Source organism: Jaculus jaculus, chromosome 7 (genome assembly GCF_020740685.1).
Source record: "Jaculus jaculus isolate mJacJac1 chromosome 7, mJacJac1.mat.Y.cur, whole genome shotgun sequence".
In the NCBI taxonomy this organism is placed as follows: Eukaryota; Metazoa; Chordata; class Mammalia; order Rodentia; family Dipodidae; genus Jaculus; species Jaculus jaculus.
This window is the reverse complement of record NC_059108.1, coordinates 17,819,278-17,842,098: the sequence shown is the minus strand read 5'-3', so window position 1 is coordinate 17,842,098 and position 22,821 is coordinate 17,819,278. Positions and strand designations below refer to the sequence as shown.

Below are 22,821 nucleotides of genomic sequence, written 5' to 3'. Positions count from 1 at the left end.
ATATAAGGAATAATGAATTCATATCTAACAAAGTGATCTAGTTGATTTGAAATTATGTTTTAACAAAAGCTTTCTCCTTGCAGGTCTACAGCTAGGGAGTATGCTCTGAAAATTATCAAGAAAAGTAAATGTCGTGGCAAAGTATGTATAACATTTATTTTTATGAATAGAATAGAGTTCTGAGAGTAGAAAGAAACCCAGATCAGCTTCCAATTGAGCACAATGCTACCCCTAGAAATGCATTGTGGTGGAACTGAGTCTTATAAGTGTGTTAGAATATGCTTTCACATGGTGCCTATGATAAGTTTGTTGGAATGATCAGATATCATTAATGTTCATTGTCTTGGTCTGCTTTATTTTCTTCCCCTCTGTTTGTTATCTAATTTTTGTTCCATCTTTTTATACTTACAATAAGTCCTTGGATTAATCATCTAAAACCTTCAACATCTGGCAGTTTTAGGCTTTCAGATTGCCATTGTATTCTACCAAAATATGTCTCCATTGATATTCAGATAGTTGTACTCCTTTGAGCTAGCTCCTCGCATCTTCTACATCTATTAACTAAGTGGACTCTCCCCTTGGCCAGGAGCACATGATCCAGAATGAGGTGTCGATTCTACGGAGAGTGAAGCACCCCAACATTGTTCTTCTGATTGAGGAGATGGATGTGCCGACTGAGCTCTACCTTGTCATGGAGTTAGTAAAGGTGTGTGTTTTGTAAAAAGAAACTTCTGTGTAAGGCGCTGTGATTTCCTGCATGACATCAACTACCCAGTCTCACATTTCCGTATATCTTATATTAATATTAAATACAATAGTATAGTATTATGCATATTAATGAGGGACTAGAGGCATAGTTCAGTGACTTGCTTAGCTGGTGTGAAGCCATGGGTTTTGTCATCAGCACTTCAAAAGAAAATGGAAGCTGGGCGTGGTGGCACACGCCTTTAATCCCAGCACTTGGGAGGCAGAGGTAGGAGGATCGCCGTGAGTCCGAGGCCACCCTGAGACAAAATTGTGAATTCCAGGTCAAAGCCTGAGCTAGAGTGAGACCTTATCTCGGAAAACAAAAATAAAGAAAGGAAGAAAATGGAAAGAGAAACTGGAGGGATGGGTCAGAGTTTAAAAGCACTTGCTTGCAATGTCTGACAGGGTTTAATTCCCCAGCACCCATGGAAGGCCAGAAGCACAAGGGGGTGCACGCATCTGGAGTTGCTTTGCAACAGCCCTGGGCCCTGATGCCCGTTCTCATATCCATATTCTCTCTCTCTCTCCTCCCTCTCTCTCTTTCCCTGCAGTAGCACACAAATAAATAAGCATAGTTTTTAAATAGTAGACAGAAAGATGGAAAAGAGAAAAGGGAAGAAAAGTGAAATGATCCTTAGTGGTAGAGTTGTTCGAATTGTACTTCAAGGGCACAAGTTCCAGACTGGGACAAAACAGCTCCGTGACTCTGGGTAAACTTCACTATGCTGTGTAAAATCAGACTGATGATACTACCTAACTAATCATCTTAGTGTGTAGATTAAGAAGCGTTGCTTTTACTAGTTTATAACACAGAAAGCATTATAAACCTGTATGACTTTTTTGTCATAAATATAGTAGAATATTCACTTTTTCATGGACCACATCCAAAGCTTTTAACAACTTTGCAAGAAAACAACTTTATTCTACTTGTAACCAACATAATAAACTAATAATGCGGTCCTAGTAGTTATGTGAACAACCTGCCTCTTTTATGAGAATATTGAAACCCCATCTTGTCACATAGAATTACATTTTTATTTCATGAAAACATACAATATAGGGATATCCAAGTACTGAGTGGAGATGAGATGAAAGGTACTCTACCTATGACCTCTATTTTCACATATTTGAATTTTCAGTAATTAGAATTTTTAAAATTGAAATATTTCTTTTTCACAAATTAATTTTTTCTTGGTGTTTTTCTAGTATGAAACCAAACTGAGGGCTTATATCACCTTCTGCCCTGACCCTGGTACCAGCAGTCAGAGCCCTTGGCCCTGGGAGTTGGTCTTGCATCCCACACCCAGGCTGGTGACTGGATTGTGGGGTGTTCTTTGGAAGATTCAAGAAGGGTAGGCATGGTGCCTGTCTGTAATCTCCACCTTGTTGGTTGAAACAAGGGGATTATGAGTTTGAGGAGATACTAGGCTATTTAATGAGTGTCAGACCAGCTATAGAATAAGACCTTGTCTCAAAACAAAAAAGAAAAGCTAAGGAAGTCATTTAATAATCCAACTTGTTAATGTTTAACCTATTACTCCCTAGAAAAGCCCTCATTATTTCTAAGGAAAGCCTTTAAACATTCTCTATCCAGAGGTGATTTCCTTTGGATATACTGGCCTTTTCTTAAGGTGGTAATTATAGATGAAGCCTATGTTTTTCCTCTATTTAAAATAAAAGCTTCTTTTTTTTTTTTTTGAAGGGGTGAATGCTTCTTGGTAGCAATATAGGATTATGAGAAAATTATTGTTGTGTTTGAGGCTAAGGATGACAAAAACATGATTAATATTTTTGTAATAAAAATGTTAAGCTTAAAAAAGTTAAGATTTATTCCATCAAAGGAGTCCATTTTGTTCACATTTTCATATTGTTACATTATTATCAAATCTGTTTTTCAAGCCTTGAGAATTACCTTCTCTCAGCTGGGTATGGTGGTCCATGCCTTTCATCCCAGCACTTAGGAGGCTGAGATAGATCATCACCTCAAGTTCAAGGGCTACAGAGTGAGTTCCAGGTCAGACCAGGCTATAGTATGACACCTTGTCTTGAAAAAAAGTACGAAAGAGAGACAGAGAGAGAGGGGCGGGGGGCGAATGTGCCACAGCACACGTGGGGAGAGCAGGGGACAGCCTCGGGGTCTCTGCACGCTGTTCCTCTCCTTCCATCCTTTTGAGACAGGGTCTTCCCATGGCAGTGGTCATGTTGACATCACACATGTGTGCACCACTTTGCATCGAGTTTTACGTGGATGTTTAGGGCTCAAACTCAGGCCAGCAGGCTTGCAAAAGATACATGTTTAACTGCTGAGCCATCTCCCCATCCCTTAAAGAGTATCTTTTTTACCATGACATTGTGTTTTAAACCAAAAGCTGCAAAATGTTCCTGGTGTTCTTTTGTGGGCTACAAACACTTGATTAACTTCTTGTTTTCATCAGTCAACTCTGTTGGCTATTTTAATTTTTTTTTTTTTTTTTGCAAACTGACACTAAATTAAATTTATAAGAGGTAAAACTCAAGTGCTGAGACCACATTGGTGACAAAACTTTGTCTGATGAAGATCATCTGCCAGTCAAGTGACCACAGTAAGGTCTTCATTGCTCTTTGCAGCCATTTTCAATTCTCGCTGCATCACCGAGATGTCAAAATGCTGTAGCCAGGAGAGAGAACATCAGTAGTCTGAGCCAGAGAGGGTGTCCTTGAGGCCCAGCCTGGAAGCTTCTTGGGAAGTAGAGACTTACTCTAGCCTGGATTTGAAGTGTTTCCCTGAGAAATTAGGGGAGAGCCTTTCTCAAACCCTAGGGTCCAGTGGCATGCCAATCAGTGTAGAGACAGTGCAGAGCGAGGAAAGCATGAGTTCCAGAAAGCTGTGAGGTAGCAATTATTTTATTTTTAATATTTTATTTTTTATTTAACAGAGAAAGAGGGAGAGAGAGTGAGAGGGTGCGCCAGGGCCTCCAGCCATTACACAGAAAATCCAGATGCGTGCGCCCCCTTGTGCATCTGGCTAACATGGGTCCTAGGGATTCAAACCTGGGTACTTTGTCTTTGCAGGCAAATGCCTTTAACCACTAAGCCATCTCTCCAGCAATTATTGAAATGAAAATAATTACTAAGAATAGGACTGTAGATTTTTTTCCCCTCCAATTGGGTGCCTGTGCAAACAACGCCTGTGTTCAGAACAGAGCAGGCCTTGTGGAGGAAGTAGGCCTGCCTAGGCCCTCAGAGATACTTGGGAGTAGAATGGATATTCTGGGAAGGGGGTCTGAGGGAGACAGGGTTGGAGCTCAAAAGTCTCAGGGCCACCATAACCAAGGAGGAAATATGCCACCTGGAGTATAAAATCACTGTCCCGAGACATAGTAGGAAATGAAGGTTAGCAAGAGGAAGAGAAGGTTGGAAGTGGCCCAGGAGTGGTGCCTCTCTGAAGAGAGGAAGAAAATAGTATGAAATATGGGCAAGGGGATCCTCTGTGTCAGATGCCTGTCATCTTAGCACCTGGGAGGCTGAGGCAGGAGGATTGTAAGTTTGTGGCCAACTCTGGCAACATAGTGAGTCCAAGGTAAGCCTGAGCTATATAGCGAGATCTTGTCTCAAACAAAAAAGGAGAGAGAGAAGAAAGGAGAGAGAGTGAGAGAGAAAGGAAAGAAGTAAGGGAAGGGAGAGAAGAAAAGATGAAGATGCCTGGAGCCGGGGTGACCAGGACAATAGTGGAATATTTGCAGTGTCTCACCCACAGGTGTAACTCTAGGGGTGAGCCGCTTACTAGACCACCCCGAATACCCGGCCTCTCGCCTCCTCCTGTGACTTAGAGACAAACTGCAAACCTGTGTACCACAGCCTTGACTATGAGTGAAGGCGGAAGTAGAGAGTGTTGTTTCCTCTGGATTTGGGTGGGACAACAACGCTCTTAGTTTGAAAACTGCTGCTTACCACGCAGCAGCAAGAGCGGATTCCAGGGTAGAAATTGTACAGGGAAACAGAGGTGCCAGAGCATCTGGATAATGAACCCTGAAGGCTATCCACCAACAGGGACTGTATTTTAGTTTTGCTCTTTTAAAAAGAAAAATTAAGCAGCTCACTCCAGTGAAGAGCATAGGAATACATTTGGGTTTGGGGCTCACCTGTTTGGTGTACTGAATGCAAGGATGATTCAAACACATCCGATCCCAAAACCTCTGAAAGGGCTTCAAGCAAAGAGAATAAGCTCCATTCACTTGGAGCCTAAAAGATGCACCTATTAAAGTAAAGGGGAAAAGTAAATTAATTGAAAAAAAAAGATGCACCTACAAGCAATAAATACTGAAAAGAACTCAGGGGACAAAAGCTCAGATGAGGAATAGTCATGGAAAACTTTCTTTGAAATTCCCCTACCCTGCCTTTCCCTCTCATCTTGTGGAATGATAGTTTCAAGTTCATTTTGCATTCCTTACAAAGAAAGCACTACACCCACTCCCAGAGAGCTAAATGCAGCGAATCAAGGGGACTGTGTGTGTGTGTGTGTGTGTGTGTGTGTGTGTGTGCGTGTGTGTTGCACAGGTCTTAATTTCAAAGGCAAAAGAACATTCTGTCAGCAGCGTAGCTTGCAGTATCACCTGTAGGAGTAGAAATTCGCACTTCAGCTGGCAGTTGGGGTGAGGCAGGTAGCACGTGTTATCACCTGTCCTGAGCCTTCTCAGCCCGGGTCCAGGCACCACCTCCTCCTTCCTGGAGGAGGCTGTGGAGAAAGCCACGTGTCTACTGTCAGAGACTTGCCGCTCTGTTCTGTCCTTTGAGCTCCTTGAGGAAATGGCATTGTCTTCCATAGTGAGGAGTGAACTCATCACAGAGTGGTCCTTTGACAGGCAGTGGCAGGGAAAGCCTTGGGAGCTGGAAGATTCTGGTCCATTCTTCATTTCCTTCACGGCTTGTCAGGCTCCCTCGTGGGCAGCCTGCAGACCCATCTGCTAACACACTGCTCGGCCTCATGCTCTCTTCCAGGGTGGAGACCTCTTTGATGCTATTACCTCCACTAACAAATACACGGAGCGGGACGCTAGCGGGATGCTCTACAACCTGGCCAGTGCCATCAAATACCTGCACAGTCTGAACATTGTCCACCGTGACATCAAGCCAGAGAACCTGCTGGTAAGAGGAAAGCCAAGCCCGGGCACCTTGAGTTTCATGTTCTCGCTAGTAAATTTGCATTCTTCTCTTTTTGCTTTTCTTTTTCTTAAAGTGTTTGTCCTTAAGACTCATTGCCAACTGCCCTCATCACCTCGTGGGAAAATACCCTTTAAGTTGATCTACAAGAGTGTGTGCCCTGAAGGGTGTCTGCCTCATTGACAAATAAACACGTGCTGCAAGAATGGGTACAGAGCTTTCTGGGTAGTCCAGGGTTAGCCGGAACTAAGTAAGCATGGGCTGGAACCAAATAGTGAACAAGAGTGTGGACAAGCCTATTATTTGTCTACAGAACTTTCAGGGGTAATGTTTGTTGATCATTTTTACTTACTTATTTGAGAGTGACAGAGAAAGAGGCAGAGAGAGAGAGAGAGAGAGAGAGAGAGAGAGAGAGAGAGAGAGAATGGGCGTGCCAGGGCTTCCAGCCACTGCAAACAAACTCCAGATGTGTGCACCCCCTTGTGCATCTGACTAACGTGGGTCCTGGAGAATCAAGCCTCGAACCAGGGTCCTTAGGCTTCACAGGCAAGTGCTTAACCGCTAAGCCATCTCTCCAGCCCAGAACTTTCAGGTTTTTAATGTCTAAGTTTTACTAGTTGGGGGGGGGGGGGGAAGGAACTCCTTTTATTCTCCTTGCTTTACATCTTATTGCATGGTCTAAAACCCAAAGAAAAAAATCATATGAAGTTTTAAGAACAGTAATCCTTCAGTATAAAAATAATCATGAAAAAAAACTTGTCCTCTTTGTAACTGTTTGGTCTGCTTTCATGAATTTCCTATCTTCAAAGAAACACCAAGAGTTCTCCATACCAGCCAATGAGAGTCCTTTCTTGCCTAGTTACTGTACTCCTACTGGGCAGGAGTCTAGGAAGAGGCTGGGAGGCAGAGCCAGGAGCTGTCTCTGGGAAAAATGAGAGTAGCTTAAATTCTACTGGCTCTTCAGGAGAGATATACAATTACTTACATGTTAAGTCGTTTGTCCTCCTGCCCACGCAGAGATGTTAGCCTGGTCTTTACAATTTTGTATACATTCCTGAGCATTATGTAGGAAAGGGCTTCTTACATTTTTCCACTCAGCTGCTTTCTCGGGGAACCTGGTATCAGAACAAGGGTGCAGGAGATAGACACTGAGGACACTCAACTCTGACCAAACCAGAGACCCAGAGGCTCCTAAATGCCCACCACTAAAGTAGACTTAAAACGCACCCAGTGTGGCTCAGGAAATTTTGCAGAAAAGGGGGCAGAAAGAATGTTAGAGCCAAAAATTGGGGCATTATGTACAAAGACATTGCCTCCCCCCATAACTGACTGCTGCCCCCACAATGCACGACCCACAATCCCCATGGGGATGACCTGCATCCCCAGTGAGGAGGGCCTCTTTGGGAAATGAGCAGGGTTGAGGGAAAGGATGGCATGAACATGTGTTGTTTACATACTAAGTATCTCCAGAACTAATAAAAAAATGTAAATTTTTTTTCCACTCATGTCCCCTTTTTGCTTGAGAAAGTTTTATGCTGCCCAGAATATTTGGCATATAAAATAGGTATACAAATAAAACACAGATGATAAATCATAAAGAAATTTACTTTTTTTGTTTTATTTCCAAGCAAAGAGAGAGAGGAGAGAGACAGAGAGAGTTGATAGGTATCTTGGTTTTATTATTGTCACTGCTGAAAATGCCACTTCACATAAATACATAGTAAGAAAAAAAAATGGTAGAAGTATGTTTAGGACCATTTTAGAAATTGTTGAAAATTCTATCCTACTTCCAAGACACAAATTATGTGATGGGTTTTGTGTGTGTGTGTGTGTGTGTTTTGCATGTGTGCAGTGTATGTGGTATGGTATGTGTGGCGTAATCACATGCATGTGCTGAAGTGGGACCCTATGCATACACCTGTGGCTTCCTGTTAGGTCGCCAAAGGAGGATATTATCCCCTCCATTACTCACTTGCCTAATTTTTCCTTGATACAGAGTCTCTTACTAATGCCTGAGCTGGCTATTCGTAAAACCCAGCAATGCTGTCTCCATCTCCTAGGGACTTGGGTTATAGACATGTGTGACTGCACCCAGATTTTTATGTGGGTTCTGGAGATTCAGACTCAGGTAACCTCAGGGCTTCATGCTTGCCCAGGAAGTATGCTTAACCCCTGAACCATATCTCCAGCCCTTTAGTGACCTTTTTTTTTCTTTTAAAGTAAAATTCAAGTCAGCAATTTCTTAAGGCCAAACATGCTAACACAGTACAATCCAAAGACATACTAATTTTACACTTGCATGCTGAGGACTGGTGGTAAGAAAATATTAAAAGTCTTTGTTTTCTGTAATTAAGCCATTATATTTGTATACGCACGGAAAACTTTGTAGTCAATAAAAATACTGCAGTGACTCCAATGGTTTGAATTAGAGTATGTCAGGGAGGGTTGTTTGGTTCTGTGTGGCGTGACAGCATGCAGTGTCATGTTCAGACCCAAGGCTGCAGTGAAGCCACATGAAACAACACAGGGGACCACTGTCAGATACACCTTGGATTCATCATGCACTGGATTTTTCCAAAACCATTTTATTGACAATTTTCATACATGTACATGAATTTCTCTTATTTATATTTTTTATTTGAGAGAGAGGTAGATATATATACATATGTATGTATGTACGTATGTATATAATATGTACGTATGTATACATATATATGTATGTGTGCATATATATATAGACAGAATGAGAGCACCAGGGCCTCCAGCCATTGCAAATGAAATCCAGATGTTTGTGCCACCTTGTGCATCTGGCTTACATGGGTTCTGGGGAATCAAACCTGGGTCCCTAGGATTCACAGGCAAGCACCTTAACCACTTCGCCATCTCTCCAGCCCCATAATGAATTTTTATCAAGTCCCCGCCCATTGTCTTCTTTTGTCCTCCTCTCCCATCCCTCTTCCACGGAGCCTATTCTTTCCGTCTACTTCCCCTTCTACTTTTGTCCTCCCTTGCTCTCCCCTCCTTCCACCATCCACGATGGAATATTGAAGAGTCCAATCTCGTGACAGTAACAGCAGCCACTTTTGGGTCATGAATGCAATGGACGCTTTTTGTCTGGAGGACAGTGTTCCACAACATTCTTTGGCTCTTACATTCTTTCTGCCGCCTCTTCCACAGTGACCTCTGACTGAGCCTTGAGAACATGCGAGATGTCTCATTTAGCACGGAACACTCAACAGTCATTTCTTCTCAGCATTTTGATGAGTTTTGAGCTTCCCCAAGAGTCACTGCCATCTTCATTCAGCATTGGATTGTGATTTAATCTGTAGTTGTCACACATTCAGAAATCTTTTTCTGTTGTCAATTTTTTGTGACCCTTACATTCAGTTTAAGGACCCCAGATGGGTTTGTGACCCTTAGTCTAAGAAGCTGTGATATATAATATATGACACTGCAAGTTTGCCTGTTTATGCAGAATCAATTTTCTCTCTCTCTCTCTCTCTCTCTCTCTCTCTCTCTCTCTCTCTCTCTCTCTCTCTCTTTTGTTGTTGTTGTTGAAGCAGGGTCTCATTCTAGCCTAGGCTGACCTGGAATTTACTGTGTTGTCTCAGGCTGATCTCAAACTCACGGTGATCCTCTTACCTGTGCCACCCAAATGCTGGGATTAAAGGCGTGCGCCATCACACCCAGCTTGATTCTCTTTCTAAAGCAGTGTTTCTCCAAAGATGTTCCGAAGACTCCCTATTTCCAAAATTCTGGGCCTTTGTGTAAGCTCTACCAAATCAGAAATTGGTATCTGCTGACAGGCAAAACCCACATTGCAAGGAACTCCCCAGGTAATCTGAATGTATGCTTGAGTTTAATAGCAAATGAGTATCTCAACCTTCCACCACAGAAAGGAGAGCTAATGAGATCTGCTGCAATGCCGAACCACCTTGTATGTTCAAATTTGTATGAAGCATTTTTTACAATCATTATCTTGTTTCAGCCTCACAACCACCACATGGGGTAAATTATTTTACTGTGCCATTTTACAGATAAGAAAATTGGGTGCCTGACCATCAGTGACCTGCCCAAGGTCATGATTGTTCCTAATTTTAAAAAGCCAAAACCGAGTTATGACCTCTTGCAGAGCCACTGGGTTGCAGTAAGCTCTGAGTTAGGGGAGGTTCACTGAGTACTGGCTGTGGGCCAGGTACTCTGCCAGGCGACTGGACACAGTCCTTCATGGAGCTGACATTCAAGCAGAAGACAGGCATTCAAGAAACAAACACGCACACAATTAGTTCACTGTAATTATGCTGGTAATCTTGTAGCTGCTGGCTAATGAAGGCACTGAGGTCAAATGGCAGAGCTCTGACTTGACTGCACCTCAAATTCCAAGTCTCTGCAGTTCCCTGAGCCTTCTCTTCTGCAAAGCTGCCTCTGTGAACAGCGGCAATTTTCCCTCATCCGCATTCATTATCCCTGTATCCTGAAACTGCAGGATTGCCTTGTGGGAATAGACTTACAAGTGGGCCTTTGTTTAATAACTTTTCCCAGCTCTGAACTTCAGTGATTAAAAAGTCAGGGTGTATTTGCCTGCCTTCTTTTCCTTTGTAAGACAATTTGGGGCACCCATTATTTATTTGCCCCACACCAGACCATTATCTTTGTCTGCAAATGCCTTATGCGATTACACAGCAATGCACTTTTTCTAAAATTACAATTTAATGGGATATTTTTAAGTGGCGTGCTCATTGGAACATAATTTAAATTAACCAGAATGAAAAAAAAGTTCTTCCTTTGTCTTTTCTAAGACTTTGAAATATATAAAGAAACTACTGTAGCCATTTATAACACAGGTTTCAAACGTCTATGTGATAATCTAAGAGGTTACTTATTTTTCAGGGATGGAACTTGGTGAATTTTTCAGGGATAAATCTATTAGAAGAAAGATAAAACAGAATATAGTCAGCAAAATAAAGGTTCTAATTACACATGAGATATGCTAATTTCAGTCTGCTGAACTTTCTATATAAATATTAAAGGGAATCCCTATGCGAGGCACTTCCTTACTCAGGAGTTCTAGACAAATGGACAAAAATTCAAAACCAAGTGCTTCACTTTTACACTGGATAGTCTCATGACCTTGAACAAGTTACTTAATTCCTTTGAGCCTTTTTATGGAGATTTGATGAACACAAAGTGATGCACAAGCATTAATTCCCTCCCCTTTGCTTATAACAAAAATTAAAAGTTAAAAGTGTGTCACAGTAACACTACAGTAAAACTCATTTTTCATCTTTTGTTGGCATTACTTTTAGATTTTTACTATTAGCCCACACATGAATTCTCCATGTTGTGGCAAAGTGTAGAGCTAAAGACTATTTTTGAAAAATGTTATGGTAAAAAGCCAATGTAAAATTTTTGAATTTATTTGCTTACTATAGGAAAACTTAATAAATAAAAAATGAATTCTACATTATGCTTTACTCTTTCACTAAGAGACTTCAACAGCTAACACTATTTTTTGAGTTAACTGATTAATATTTGCTATAATTAGGGCTGGAGAGATGGCTTAGCAGTTAAGGCCTTTGCCTGCAAAACCAAAGGAACTTGGTTCAATTCCCCAAGGCCCACATAAGCCAGCTGCACAAGGGGACGCACACCCCATGCATCTGGAGTTCGTTTGCAGTGGCTGAAGGCCCATTCTCTCTCTCTTTCTCTTTCTGTCTGTCTCTTTCCTTCTCTTGCTCTTTCAAATAAATAAATAAATAAATAGAAATTCAAAAATATTTCCTATAATTAGCATAGTGATTCTTACAAATATCCAACTTAATATTGGTTTCATTTTATATAGCATAATTGGGTACAGAGTGCTTTCAACCTTTTTTTAACTTTTAATTCTTATAGCATAACATTAAAATGTAGCGTACCTTTAAAAATCTGTGCTGATCATGTGAATAATTTATCTAACTTTGTGGGTAAGGTCAAAGTACTTAAATGAGAAAACATGACATGCCCTATTGTGATGTTTCCAGCTACACTTTAGATGAAAACTTGCCTCTTATAAACTTTATATGAGTTTATTTTTGCATCAACCTCAATAGTTTCCTCAAGTTAGTCAAGCCAGTGATATTATGTGGTTCTATTTGCTTTGCTTTTTGTGCTTGGGGAATAATATTCATAAAGCTGTTTGATAGGAATAGAGGATGATGCAGGCATGGGAGCGATGCTCCCTCACAGGAACACACAGAACTCAAGCAGCTTCTCAGCTCACCCATCACTCACGTAGAGCTGGATGAGTCAGTCACCTTGGTGCCCATAGTATCCTCATTGAGTGAGTAGAGAAAGCAAAATTGTTTCTTGTTCCCCACCTGCACTTACCATTTGTGGGTGTGTGCATGAACCAAGACAGATTATGACCAAAGGAACTTCTTAAAAATAAATTATAAAAATACTAAAATTCAGGCTGGAGAGATGGCTTAGCAGTTAAGTGCTTGCCTGTGAAGCCTAAGGATCCTGGTTCGAGGCTCGATTCCCCAGGACCCACATTAGCCAGATGCACAAGGGGGCGTATGTGTCTGGAGTTCATTTGCAGTGGCTGGAAGCCCTGGTGCACCCATTCTCTCCCTCTGTCCCCCCACCCCCCTCTCGTTCTCTCTCTCTCTCTCTCTCTCTCTGCCTCTTTCTGTCACTCTCAAATAAATAAATAAAAATAAAAAAAATACTAAAATTCAATGCATGTGGTTTTCAGGAGTCACCACTAGATGGCAAAAATCCCTTGGTAGAAAAGTGAGTGGCACCCAGTGTTTCTTCTAAGAAACTGGGTGGGTCTTGACAAAACTGTAACCTGTGGGTACGTTTAGATTCTAAATGTAAACACATTGTCTTGGAACTTAGGAAGTGTATGTTTAAATCCTTTTCTCCCCCAATTCCCATCTAGTCCATCTAGAAGTTGTGAACAAATACATAGCAGGTAGATGTGTGTTCAGTTCCCTATGTAATCCTGTAGGAGTCCAGTTGGCTCTTGTATAAAATGATGTACATATGACTACATACCACCTACATTCTTGCTCTCATGCACAGTACCGTATACAATGTAAATGCTGTGCAATAGATCCTGTACTGTATTGTTTGGTGTATAGTGACAAGAAAAGTATGTCTATGTCTGCACGTGTTCAGTACAGATGCATTATTTTCTGGAATAGTTTCTATCTGCGTGTCTAGAGATCCCTATTGCCCCTGATATGGGAGGTCAATCAGGTTTTGAACTCCAGCCAGCACAGTGTGTTAGTTAGTGAAACAGGAAGAGAGCCAATGATCTTCAATGTGTAGCTCTAGCCTTGCCCTATTTAGTTTTGCCTGTAACTTGAAGGCACATTATACCAAATGACAAATGTGAAATCCTTACACCTCTAAGGTGAAATTTAACAAGAAGTAAACATAAACCCCTGGGAAACAAGTTTGGGCATAGCTGTGTTTTTTGTTTGTTTGTTTGTTTTTGATAAATGGTTACAGGGGGTAAAAAGGAAACCTTGGGCTTACTACAAATCAAAAAGCTACAAAAATTGACAATAAGTTCAGTGTGTCAATGTGATATTGCTGCTAAAATAGTGCGTCCTTAGATTTCTTTCAATGAAAGAACATCACCATCTATGGTGTATTTGCCCTCTCATTCCATACCCTCCTTTATGGTAACAACCTGGCCCATCATTTTGGGGCCCACATTTCTCCCAGAGATGGGTGGGAAAAGCAAGGACATGACAGCTTTCATCAGATATCTGGAAGTGTGTGCCAAACAGAAAGCAGAGATGCTTTCTGAGCTAAAATAAAACTAAAGAGAAAGATTAACGGGTGAGAAATATAAGGCTAATATAAGGAAAACTTTGTAATAATCATAGCTGTTTGGAAATTGAACAGCTTTCAGAAAATAGAAAACAGGGCTGGAGAGATGGCTTAGTGGTTAAGCGCTTGCCTGTGAAGCCTAAGGACCCCGGTTCAAGGCTTGGTTCCCCAGGTCACATGTTAGCCAGATGCACAAGGGGGCGCACGCGTCTGGAGTTCGTTAGCAGAGGCTGGAAGCCCTGGCACGCCCATTCTCTCTCTCTCCCTCTATCTGTCTTTCTCTCTGTGTCTGTCTCTCTCAAACAAATAAATAAAAAATTTAAAAAAAAAAAGAAAAAAAAGGAAATAGAAAACAAACATTTTCCTGAAAGACTTAGTGCAATAATATGCTGGTTTCTGTACCAATCAGTCAATAAGACCCTTTTCGTCAAGGATGTCTTGTGTATGGAAAGGCATCATTCAGCACACCATTTCTGAGAGCCAACTCAGTAATAGACAGCCAAAGCCTTATACAGTATGTGTAACCTGGGCTCACACAATTATAATTCTAGACATGAAATCCAAGTGGGGATGCAGATATGTGCATGGGATAAGTGTGCATGTGTGTGTGAGAGAGAGAGAGAGACTAGGTAGGTAGGTAGGTAGGTAGGTAGAAGTGTTCATCTTGGTACTTTTTTGGTATAAAAAACATATATTGAAACAACTTACTTCAGGGCACTGTAAGTAAATGGCATTAAGTAAATAAACGGCATGATGATGTGGTGGGAGGACATTTTTTTCCGATGGGTGTTCCAGGGTCTCCATCCACTGCAAATGAACTCCAGACACATGCATCACCTTCTGCATTTGACTTATGTGGCTACTGGGGAAATGAACCTGGGTTCTCAACACCTTAACCACTAAGCCATCTGTATAGCCCTTAGGGAGGACATTCTGGATAGAATCATGGACTTTTAGAGAGCTAAGTTCTACTTCTACTACTTATTTGCTGTGTAACATTGAACAAGTTACTTGAAGTTTTAGAGTCTCGATTTTTGCATTTGCAAAATGTCCATATGAGCTTTGTGCTACAGGATCAAATAGAGTGACATAAAATCGTTATTATGAGGCTTGATTCATCTTGTGTGTTTTTTAAACTTCAGGAGTAGTTGTGAGATTATTATTATGGCCCATTTATATAATGGAATAGCCAGCAGTCAATATAATTTTATATATATATATATATATATATATATGTATATATATGTTTATATGTATGTATGTGTATATATATACACATATATATATGTATATATATATGTTTATATGTATGTATGTGTGTGTGTATATATATATATATATATATACACACACACACACACATATATATATATACATATATTTCATTCACTTGGGGAACCATTGTGATGTAGCATACAGTGGAAAAAGAAGAACAAGAAAAACAGAGAAAGTTCTGGAAGTCCATAACCCATCATAGCAATGATTATTTCTGGATGTGAAGATTATGAGTCGCTTGTTTCCTTTTACCTTATGATGATATGGATTTTCCAATTTTTTACAATGATGTATGGGATATTAATTGTGTGACAAAAATGTAACGAATTTTTTTTTAAAAAAATTTTCATGCTATTGAGTTCCTACAGCTTTGTTTAAACCCTAGGAATGTACACGTTTCAGACACCCCCTCTGCAGCTGCATAGACTCCTTGTTAGATAGTTGCATGCCAGTTCTAAGTTGAAGATGAGAATCAGGTTTCTTGGAGTTTCCGTTCATGTCTCTATCTTCCCAGATCTTTCCAGTATGGTCCTGGAGGAGTGGTTTTATGTCTCCCTTTAATATTGATGCCGCTCTTCTGGCTTCCTCCTTTCTGACTTCTTTGCAGGTTTTGTCCTCTCTGTTATTTGTTTTGACTTTTCTTCTGACATGTGGGCATAAAAAAGAATTTTAATAGAATTTTTTTTCCAGTAAAGCTAGTTCAAAATTATATGGCCATGTAGTGCATTTTACAAAATACCTCTCTGCTTAGATGTTGTTACACTCCACTTCTTACAGATTAAATACTTACATATAATCCATCTGCCTTAGGAAGCATCATATGGACCATATATCATGGCTGGAGGAAATATCTGTCTTTTTAAAGGGATATTCTGTATGTCAAAAAGTAAATTGACCTCTTTTCATGGCTTTGTCCATTTAACGCCACTTTGGTTCAATTCTGTTTGGGGAAATATTTTTAGTACCTATTGAGCTCTTCCATGGAAACGATTTTGGTGGTTCCTGATGATTCAGTGGCAGTATTTCAGCAGGCTGTGCTTGAAATTGTAGCAACATTGAGAATCATGTTTGCCCAGAGCATCTGTTATACTAGTCAGCTTTTCCTTCGCCAGTATGGGAATCTCAGAAATGACTTGACTGGGTTCAGGTTATCTGTGAATTTTCATAATATTTTATGGCCACCGGCTGCATTTTATGGCCATATATTAAATGTATTTTTTTTTTCAAATAACTTTTCCAAATGGTCTCGGTTTCCAGTCCAAGGAAAAGCCGGCATATGCCCAAGCATCTACTGTTCAGCAAGTCATAGCTAAGACAGAATGTTAAAAATATATACAAAAATAAAACCATTTTAAAATGCCAATGTGCCCCCAAAATCTACTCACCTGACCTCCCACTATATCTCTTCTTGGTAGGAAATGCCTTCAGCTTTTAATTGGAACCTTTTCCATAATTGTTGTCATTTAGCACGTTTAGTCTGTCAAATCATGGGATGTCTTTATGGCCATACAATAAACCCTAGAGAACAAGTTGTCTGACTGTAGCCATCTGCAATGATCACAAGAGTAGCTTACAAAATACTGACAGTCTTTATGGTAATAGGATACATATGGCAGCCCACAATTACGTGTAGCTGCATTCAATTAGTGTTGTACAATTACACAGTTTTATTGCTTAGTTAAAACAGTGAAAGCACTACATGCTGGGTAATTTGCACTAATCCCCGTCTCTTTAATAGCCTCTCGGTGTTTAAAATGTGGGGGAACATCTATAGTATTTAAAGGGCTTGGGATGAACGTTAAATTATATCACATGTTGTGAGCACTCCTTGACTGACAATTAATGTACTCCCACCAAGCATGTGGCTCATGTTTTATAGAGGCTTTAAAATAGTTATAGCAAAAAAAAAGTTCCCTTTCCACCAGCACCTACTCTGCAGATTAGGTTGTCCAAAGCTATACTTGCAGCTTGCTAATGTCCTTTCGGGAAGGTTGTGGGCATGAGGAGAGGTGTGGTGGGACAAAGTCAGGGTCCATTCTGAGAGTTAAGGACTCGGTGTTTTAAATGGGAATGTGTGAGAAACCCTCATGATTTCTAATTTTTAATTAAAAACTTGGATCTAAGTGAATTTGGAGTTGTCATGAGGGAAAACATTTTGCAAAGAGCATTGAGAGAAAGAGATGGAGTAAAGAGGAGAGGAGAGGAGAGGAGGGAGGGAGGGGAGGGGAGGGGAGGGGAGGGGAGGGGAGGGGAGGGGAGGGGAGGGGGAGTTAAAGGCCTCTCATGTTCCTTTGCAGGCTTGGTAAGAAACAAGAGTGAATACCCTTGGGTTGTAGCAGGCACTCTTGAGGAACCTCAGTTATGGCACTTAGGAAAGGGGTACTCCCAGTGGAAGAGAAGGAACACTGGGATATATTCTTCTATATCCTTCTTCCAAAGTGTTGACAGAGGAAAAACCCCAAAGTAACCTTGTTTCCTGTCCTGCCTGACGATAAGTTAAACAGAACTCTAAGCTAAAGTCTTGGATACTCATTCACCTGCAAAAACATTTTGTTGAAGTATTTCTAATGAACTCATGCCTTGAAATGTTTTCAATTACGTGGACTGGCCTTTGTCTCTAAGCTCTTTTTGTCTCCCCTCTAAGTATTACTTGAACCTCTTTACGTTCATAAAAATTCTACACTGTTTTCAAACACACAGTACAAGTGACGAAGTGGCTAGAGAGATGAACAATGAATTAAAAGATTCAATGTATGTAAATGGATGGACGTTTTCAAAGTATCAAACCTTTTAGGGTTCCCTCCTGTCCTTTATTTTAGATAGAAGTTTTAGTGCTTTTTTTTTTTTCTTTTGCTTGTTTTGTGATGCTGGGATTAAACTTTGGTTCTCTTATTTTTTTTTTCTAGTTACTGAAACTTTGAACAATATTGCTTATTTATATTAAATATAATTGACATTCAACTATATGTTAAATTCCTATTAAAACCTAGATGCTCATAAATAACAAATAAGATAAGTAAATAAAATGTAACCTTGTAATGAGAATTGCATGGTCATATTCAGAATTATAATAGGACTTTAATGATTGGATCCTACAATTTCTGGTTTGGTCAAACTTTTGAATAAAGTGAGATGACATGAACAGTATGCCTAGAAAAACAAGCTACAAAACTCCTGCATAAGTGGGTTTGAGTAGATCAAAATCTGTTCTCTTCACAGAGTACACATTGCAAATATTTGGGCCTACAGAGCCTCAAAGAAAAAGGTTATTTTGCACTTTTGAAAAGTTTAGTAGTAAAATAGAATCAGAAGATAAGCAAACTTGCTGAATTGGGGGAAAAAAGTAGGCATGCAATCTATTAGACATTCCCACCTTTCATATTTTTCATGAAAAATATTTGTCTATTGTTTACATGACCAGACTGGATGACTCAATGACACTAATATTGAGTGACTTCTTTTCTTTGAGAACATTTAGGCTGGAGGTAATGCTATGATTTGTAGCTCTGGTGCCTCGAAGTTCTAACTTAAACCTGTTGATGATGACAAGGACTGAGCAGTTGCTTCATTAAGTAGAGAAAATGATGTCCACCCCAGAGAACCACTGCACACATGGCTGTCTTTGCCCTAACAACCCAACTGCAGGTGATCTCATAAGTCATTGGGTGCTTGCCCAAGATCCCAAACTGGATCATGAGCCAGAGCCCTGGGGCAGAGAACTTTATCTTACGAGCGAGGTGAACAGAGAACATAGTAAATTCCATGCAGAAAAGGCAGTGTCTTTGTCGGGGGTGGGGAGCGGCTGCCTCCCTCTGCCAAAATGGTTGCATCCAAATAGTCATTGCTGACGTTGCAGCTTAGCTGCCCAAACAGCTGCCCTTTGTGCTACAGGGAATGTGAAGTGGGTCTGCTCTCTGCAAAGGCAGGCAGGAGACGTGGCATGTGCACAGTAGCGGTGCTGCTGATGTCTGGAATTGTATCTCTCTGTGCAAGAGGTTCAGCCTGCTTCAGCAAGGAACAGATGGTTATAGAGTGCTAACAGAAGAGCTTGCAAGCCTCTGCTTGCTGGGTGAATTATTTTGGTCTATGTGGAAGTTTCTTCGAGGAATCTCCTGAAGACTGTTCTAAGTGGGAAAAGTGGAATCTTTTCTTTTCTTTTCTGTTTTCCTTTCTTTCTCTTATCAATTCTCTAAGAAACAAGCACCGAACTAGAATTCTGAATGTCTCTCAATCCTTTCTTTGAAATCAATGAAGTTGTTTAAGATGCTGTTTAAGGCATATCTGTTTGGTTCCAACATGGCCTAGAATTAAAGAAGTCTAAATACTTGCCTAGAGTCACAGCACCCTTACTTTGATTTGTTGGGTGAAAGACTGAAAACCTGCTGCTGTAATAAGGAAACCTGGACTGAATGCTAATCCGCACCTGATAAATCTTTCCAAAGTGCCACGAGAGAAATGAAATGTTAACATCCCATTCAAATATTAATAAAAAATGTAAATAGATCTTGTCATAAATATGGGGCACTGAAAATAAAGTATTTTAGTATGTGCAGACTTTCTGTTCAGTTACTGGAGAATGGCATGTTTAAAGCATCTCTCATACTGAAATGAAGTAATTAGTTTCATAAATTGTACATGCTGCACTAGAGACTTCCTATGTGTTGTATTATTATGCAAATCAATTTTAATTTGTGGAAGGCACCAGATACAAATAAGCAAAAGGACCATATTCCTGCCACTCACAGACAGACGTGCCAGCTCTGTGTTATTTCAAATTTTTTGTCCTTACAAGTGTTTTTTGTTCTGTAATGAACATCTTTATATACAGTAATCTAAAACCTGCTACCTTCATTTCTCAAGCATAATTCACTCCACTAAATATAATTCCACATCACCATTTTAATTATCATCTACATCTTGTTGTGTAAATGTCCCATCATTTCCTTAACATGTATCCAAGTGCCAATTGTTCACCAGGTTTCCATTATTGCTATTATCTCTTGTACATCCAAGTTACCTCTCTCTCTCTCTCTCTCTTTGTCTGTTTTCATGGTAGGTTCTCACTCTACCTCAGGTTGAACTGGAATTCACTATGGAGTCTCAGGATGGCCTCGAACTCATGGTGATCCTCCTATCTCTGCCCCAAGTGCTGGGATTAAAGGTGCACACCACCACTCCTGGCTCCCAAGTTATCTCTTGAATGTACATCCTTTAGATATTGTCAGCTTTTTTTTCTACTTGGTTTACATTAAACTTATGCCCCAGTGACCTTCATGAAGGCAAAACTTGGAGGTCTGAGTTTTGCAGTAATAACGCATTATGCTTTCATTTTAGGTATATGAGCACCAGGATGGCAGCAAGTCTCTGAAGCTGGGTGACTTTGGACTGGCCACCATTGTCGATGGCCCCCTATACACAGTCTGTGGCACCCCAACATACGTGGCTCCAGAGATCATTGCAGAGACTGGGTAAATGCTTCTCCTTCTGTGTTTTAGTGTTCTACTTGTGAGAGACATTGACTGCCTTAAGAAAAGTAATGTATTACTGGGCTACCCCACAGGTTTCTTTTCCTTTTGGCTCATTCTCTCAATTTTTATCTCTTTCTCTTATAAACACACACACACACATATGCACACGTGTACACATGCACACACACACACACACACACACACACACAAAGTTACAGTTAGAGTCATTTTCTCTGTCAAGTTGCCAATTACTGCCATCTTATTTAAGGCTTGCATTTGGCCTTTGCTAAAGGTAAAACTGAAATAATTAAGAACAGAGTAAAATATGACCCAACTAACAGAGAAATATACATGGATGGTAGTTAACTCAACTTAGAAGATAAAAGAACCACACTTCTGTGTGCAGTTTATATAGTCTCATGTGATTGTTTCTCCCAAACTGGTCCCATTTTGGTACTCTTAACAATCCATTGATTTCCTGTGAAATGCAAACACCCTTAGTCTTCAGAGAACCATTGATTATTTGCTGATTTCTGTGCAGAATGAGATGAATGGAGCTCTGTCCTGTAGAACTGGGTAGAGGGCACTGAGATAGGATGTGCTACATATACCAAGCCTTACACTCGAGATAATTCTCACAGTGCCAGTAGCTAGTGTTAATCCCATTCTTCTCTGCACATGAATATTCTGAGACACCAGATGATGCGTGAAATATCTTTTAAGTTCCTGCCTTTTTAAGTGCAGAGTCAGCATTTGAACTTGGGTTGGTCTGGGTCAAAGGCTTTTTCAGAAGAAGAAGAGAAAAAACAACAAAAAGCAGGCAAAACTGTTACCTAGAAACATGGCAAGGGCTTTGAGGTGCTGTCCTTCGACAAATGAAATAGAGAGGGTGATATGGGGTGGGAGAGGGCAGACACAGTTTCCTTTGTTTGCTTGTTTTGTGGTCCTGGGGATTGAACCCAGGGCCCTGTGCATGATACGCCAGCACTCCACTACTGGATTACACCACACACCCTGTTTTTGTTTTTGTTTTGTTTTTTTTCTCATGAGTAATTTCAACCTGCACCTAGAGATCCAGGTGGCAACCTTCACTATAACCAGTGAAGGTAGCTTTTTTTTTTTTTTTGTCACTATAACCAGGTGGAGGTAGCTTTTCTGTTTGTGCCATTCTCTCCAATGGCACCGAGGTACGATACATGAGAAAGAAAGCCCACGTGGTAGTCCCTAGGTTGGGATAGGAGGGTTTGGTAACTTTCTTGTTTGCCAAATTTGAGTGACTTGGCAGTCCACAGATCAATATCTGGGTTGACCTCCTTCAGACAGTACTCCCTTTGCACAGGCACCTCCTGCCAGGACCTATCCAACGCCCGCTGGGAGGTGTGAGCTGGGGTGTGAGCTGGGGTGGAAAGAAGATTAGATTAGACTCTCAGCTGGAGCCCTGCTCTGTTGCTAACTAATGGTGTGATGTGGAGCAGAATGACTCACCCTCTTGACCTCATTTTTCTCTCCTATAAAATGTGGGAAAACAAAATAAGGTAATGTATATGAGTGTTTTAGAGACTGGAAGATGATCTTGAAATAATTATTGTTCCTAAAACTAGAATTAGTCTCTATATCCGTCTCCATTTTAACATTAATATATCAGATCTCCTTGCTGAAAACTCACATGCTGATATTTGGATATGAGCCCAGGCTTGCATTACTTCCATTTTTATTCATGTACTTTTAATTCTTTCATTTTTTTTTAAGTTTCTTTTCTTCTTTCTGCTTGTTTCTTACCTTGAACTCTTGATTAGTGGGTGGGTTTTAGTTTAATGTCAGGTGTTTTTTGTTGTTATTATTCTTCTTCGGTTTCATTTGGGGTTGGAATAGACGACTCATGTATGTTAGAGTGTCTACAGTTCGTCCTGGCTGACTTTGCTAACTTGAACATCACTTCTTTTGCAGATATGGCCTCAAGGTGGACATCTGGGCAGCTGGTGTAATCACTTACATCCTGCTGTGCGGTTTCCCTCCGTTCCGTGGGTACGGCAGCAATCTTTTATTCAGCACCAACAAAGCATTTCTCTATTCTCTGAAAGATCCATTTGCCCTTCTGGCACAAAGGAGCCTGCAGCATGGAAAGACTAGAATAAGAATTCTGCTTGTGATGCCTAATTTCTTTCTTTTTTTTTTTTCCTTTCTGTTGTGCATGCTAATTTAAATGCCTTCCACAAATATTCTTCTTATAGCTTAAAAACTCATCCTTTCCTCATTTACCAAAACAGTTGCATATGGACATTTTCAATGGCTTTTAAAAAAAACATATTTTGTACATTTAAGGGTGTAAGGAAGGCTCTGATGTATAATAAAGGCAGGGCAT

General features: G+C 40.5%; 1 protein-coding gene across 4 annotated transcripts in view; it reads left to right on the top strand.

Annotated features, from left to right (window-relative positions):
* Dclk1 (doublecortin like kinase 1) overlaps window positions 1–22,821 on the top strand; it is a 380,545-nt gene that overhangs the window by 317,175 nt on the left and 40,549 nt on the right. For all 4 annotated transcript variants that reach the window (XM_045154295.1, XM_045154297.1, XM_045154296.1 and 1 more), the window contains 5 exons: window positions 84–141; window positions 587–706; window positions 5,725–5,871; window positions 20,326–20,459; window positions 22,407–22,484. In XM_045154295.1, the coding sequence (XP_045010230.1) occupies window positions 84–141; window positions 587–706; window positions 5,725–5,871; window positions 20,326–20,459; window positions 22,407–22,484 (537 nt within the window). The remainder of the gene's footprint in view (window positions 1–83; window positions 142–586; window positions 707–5,724; window positions 5,872–20,325; window positions 20,460–22,406; window positions 22,485–22,821) is intronic.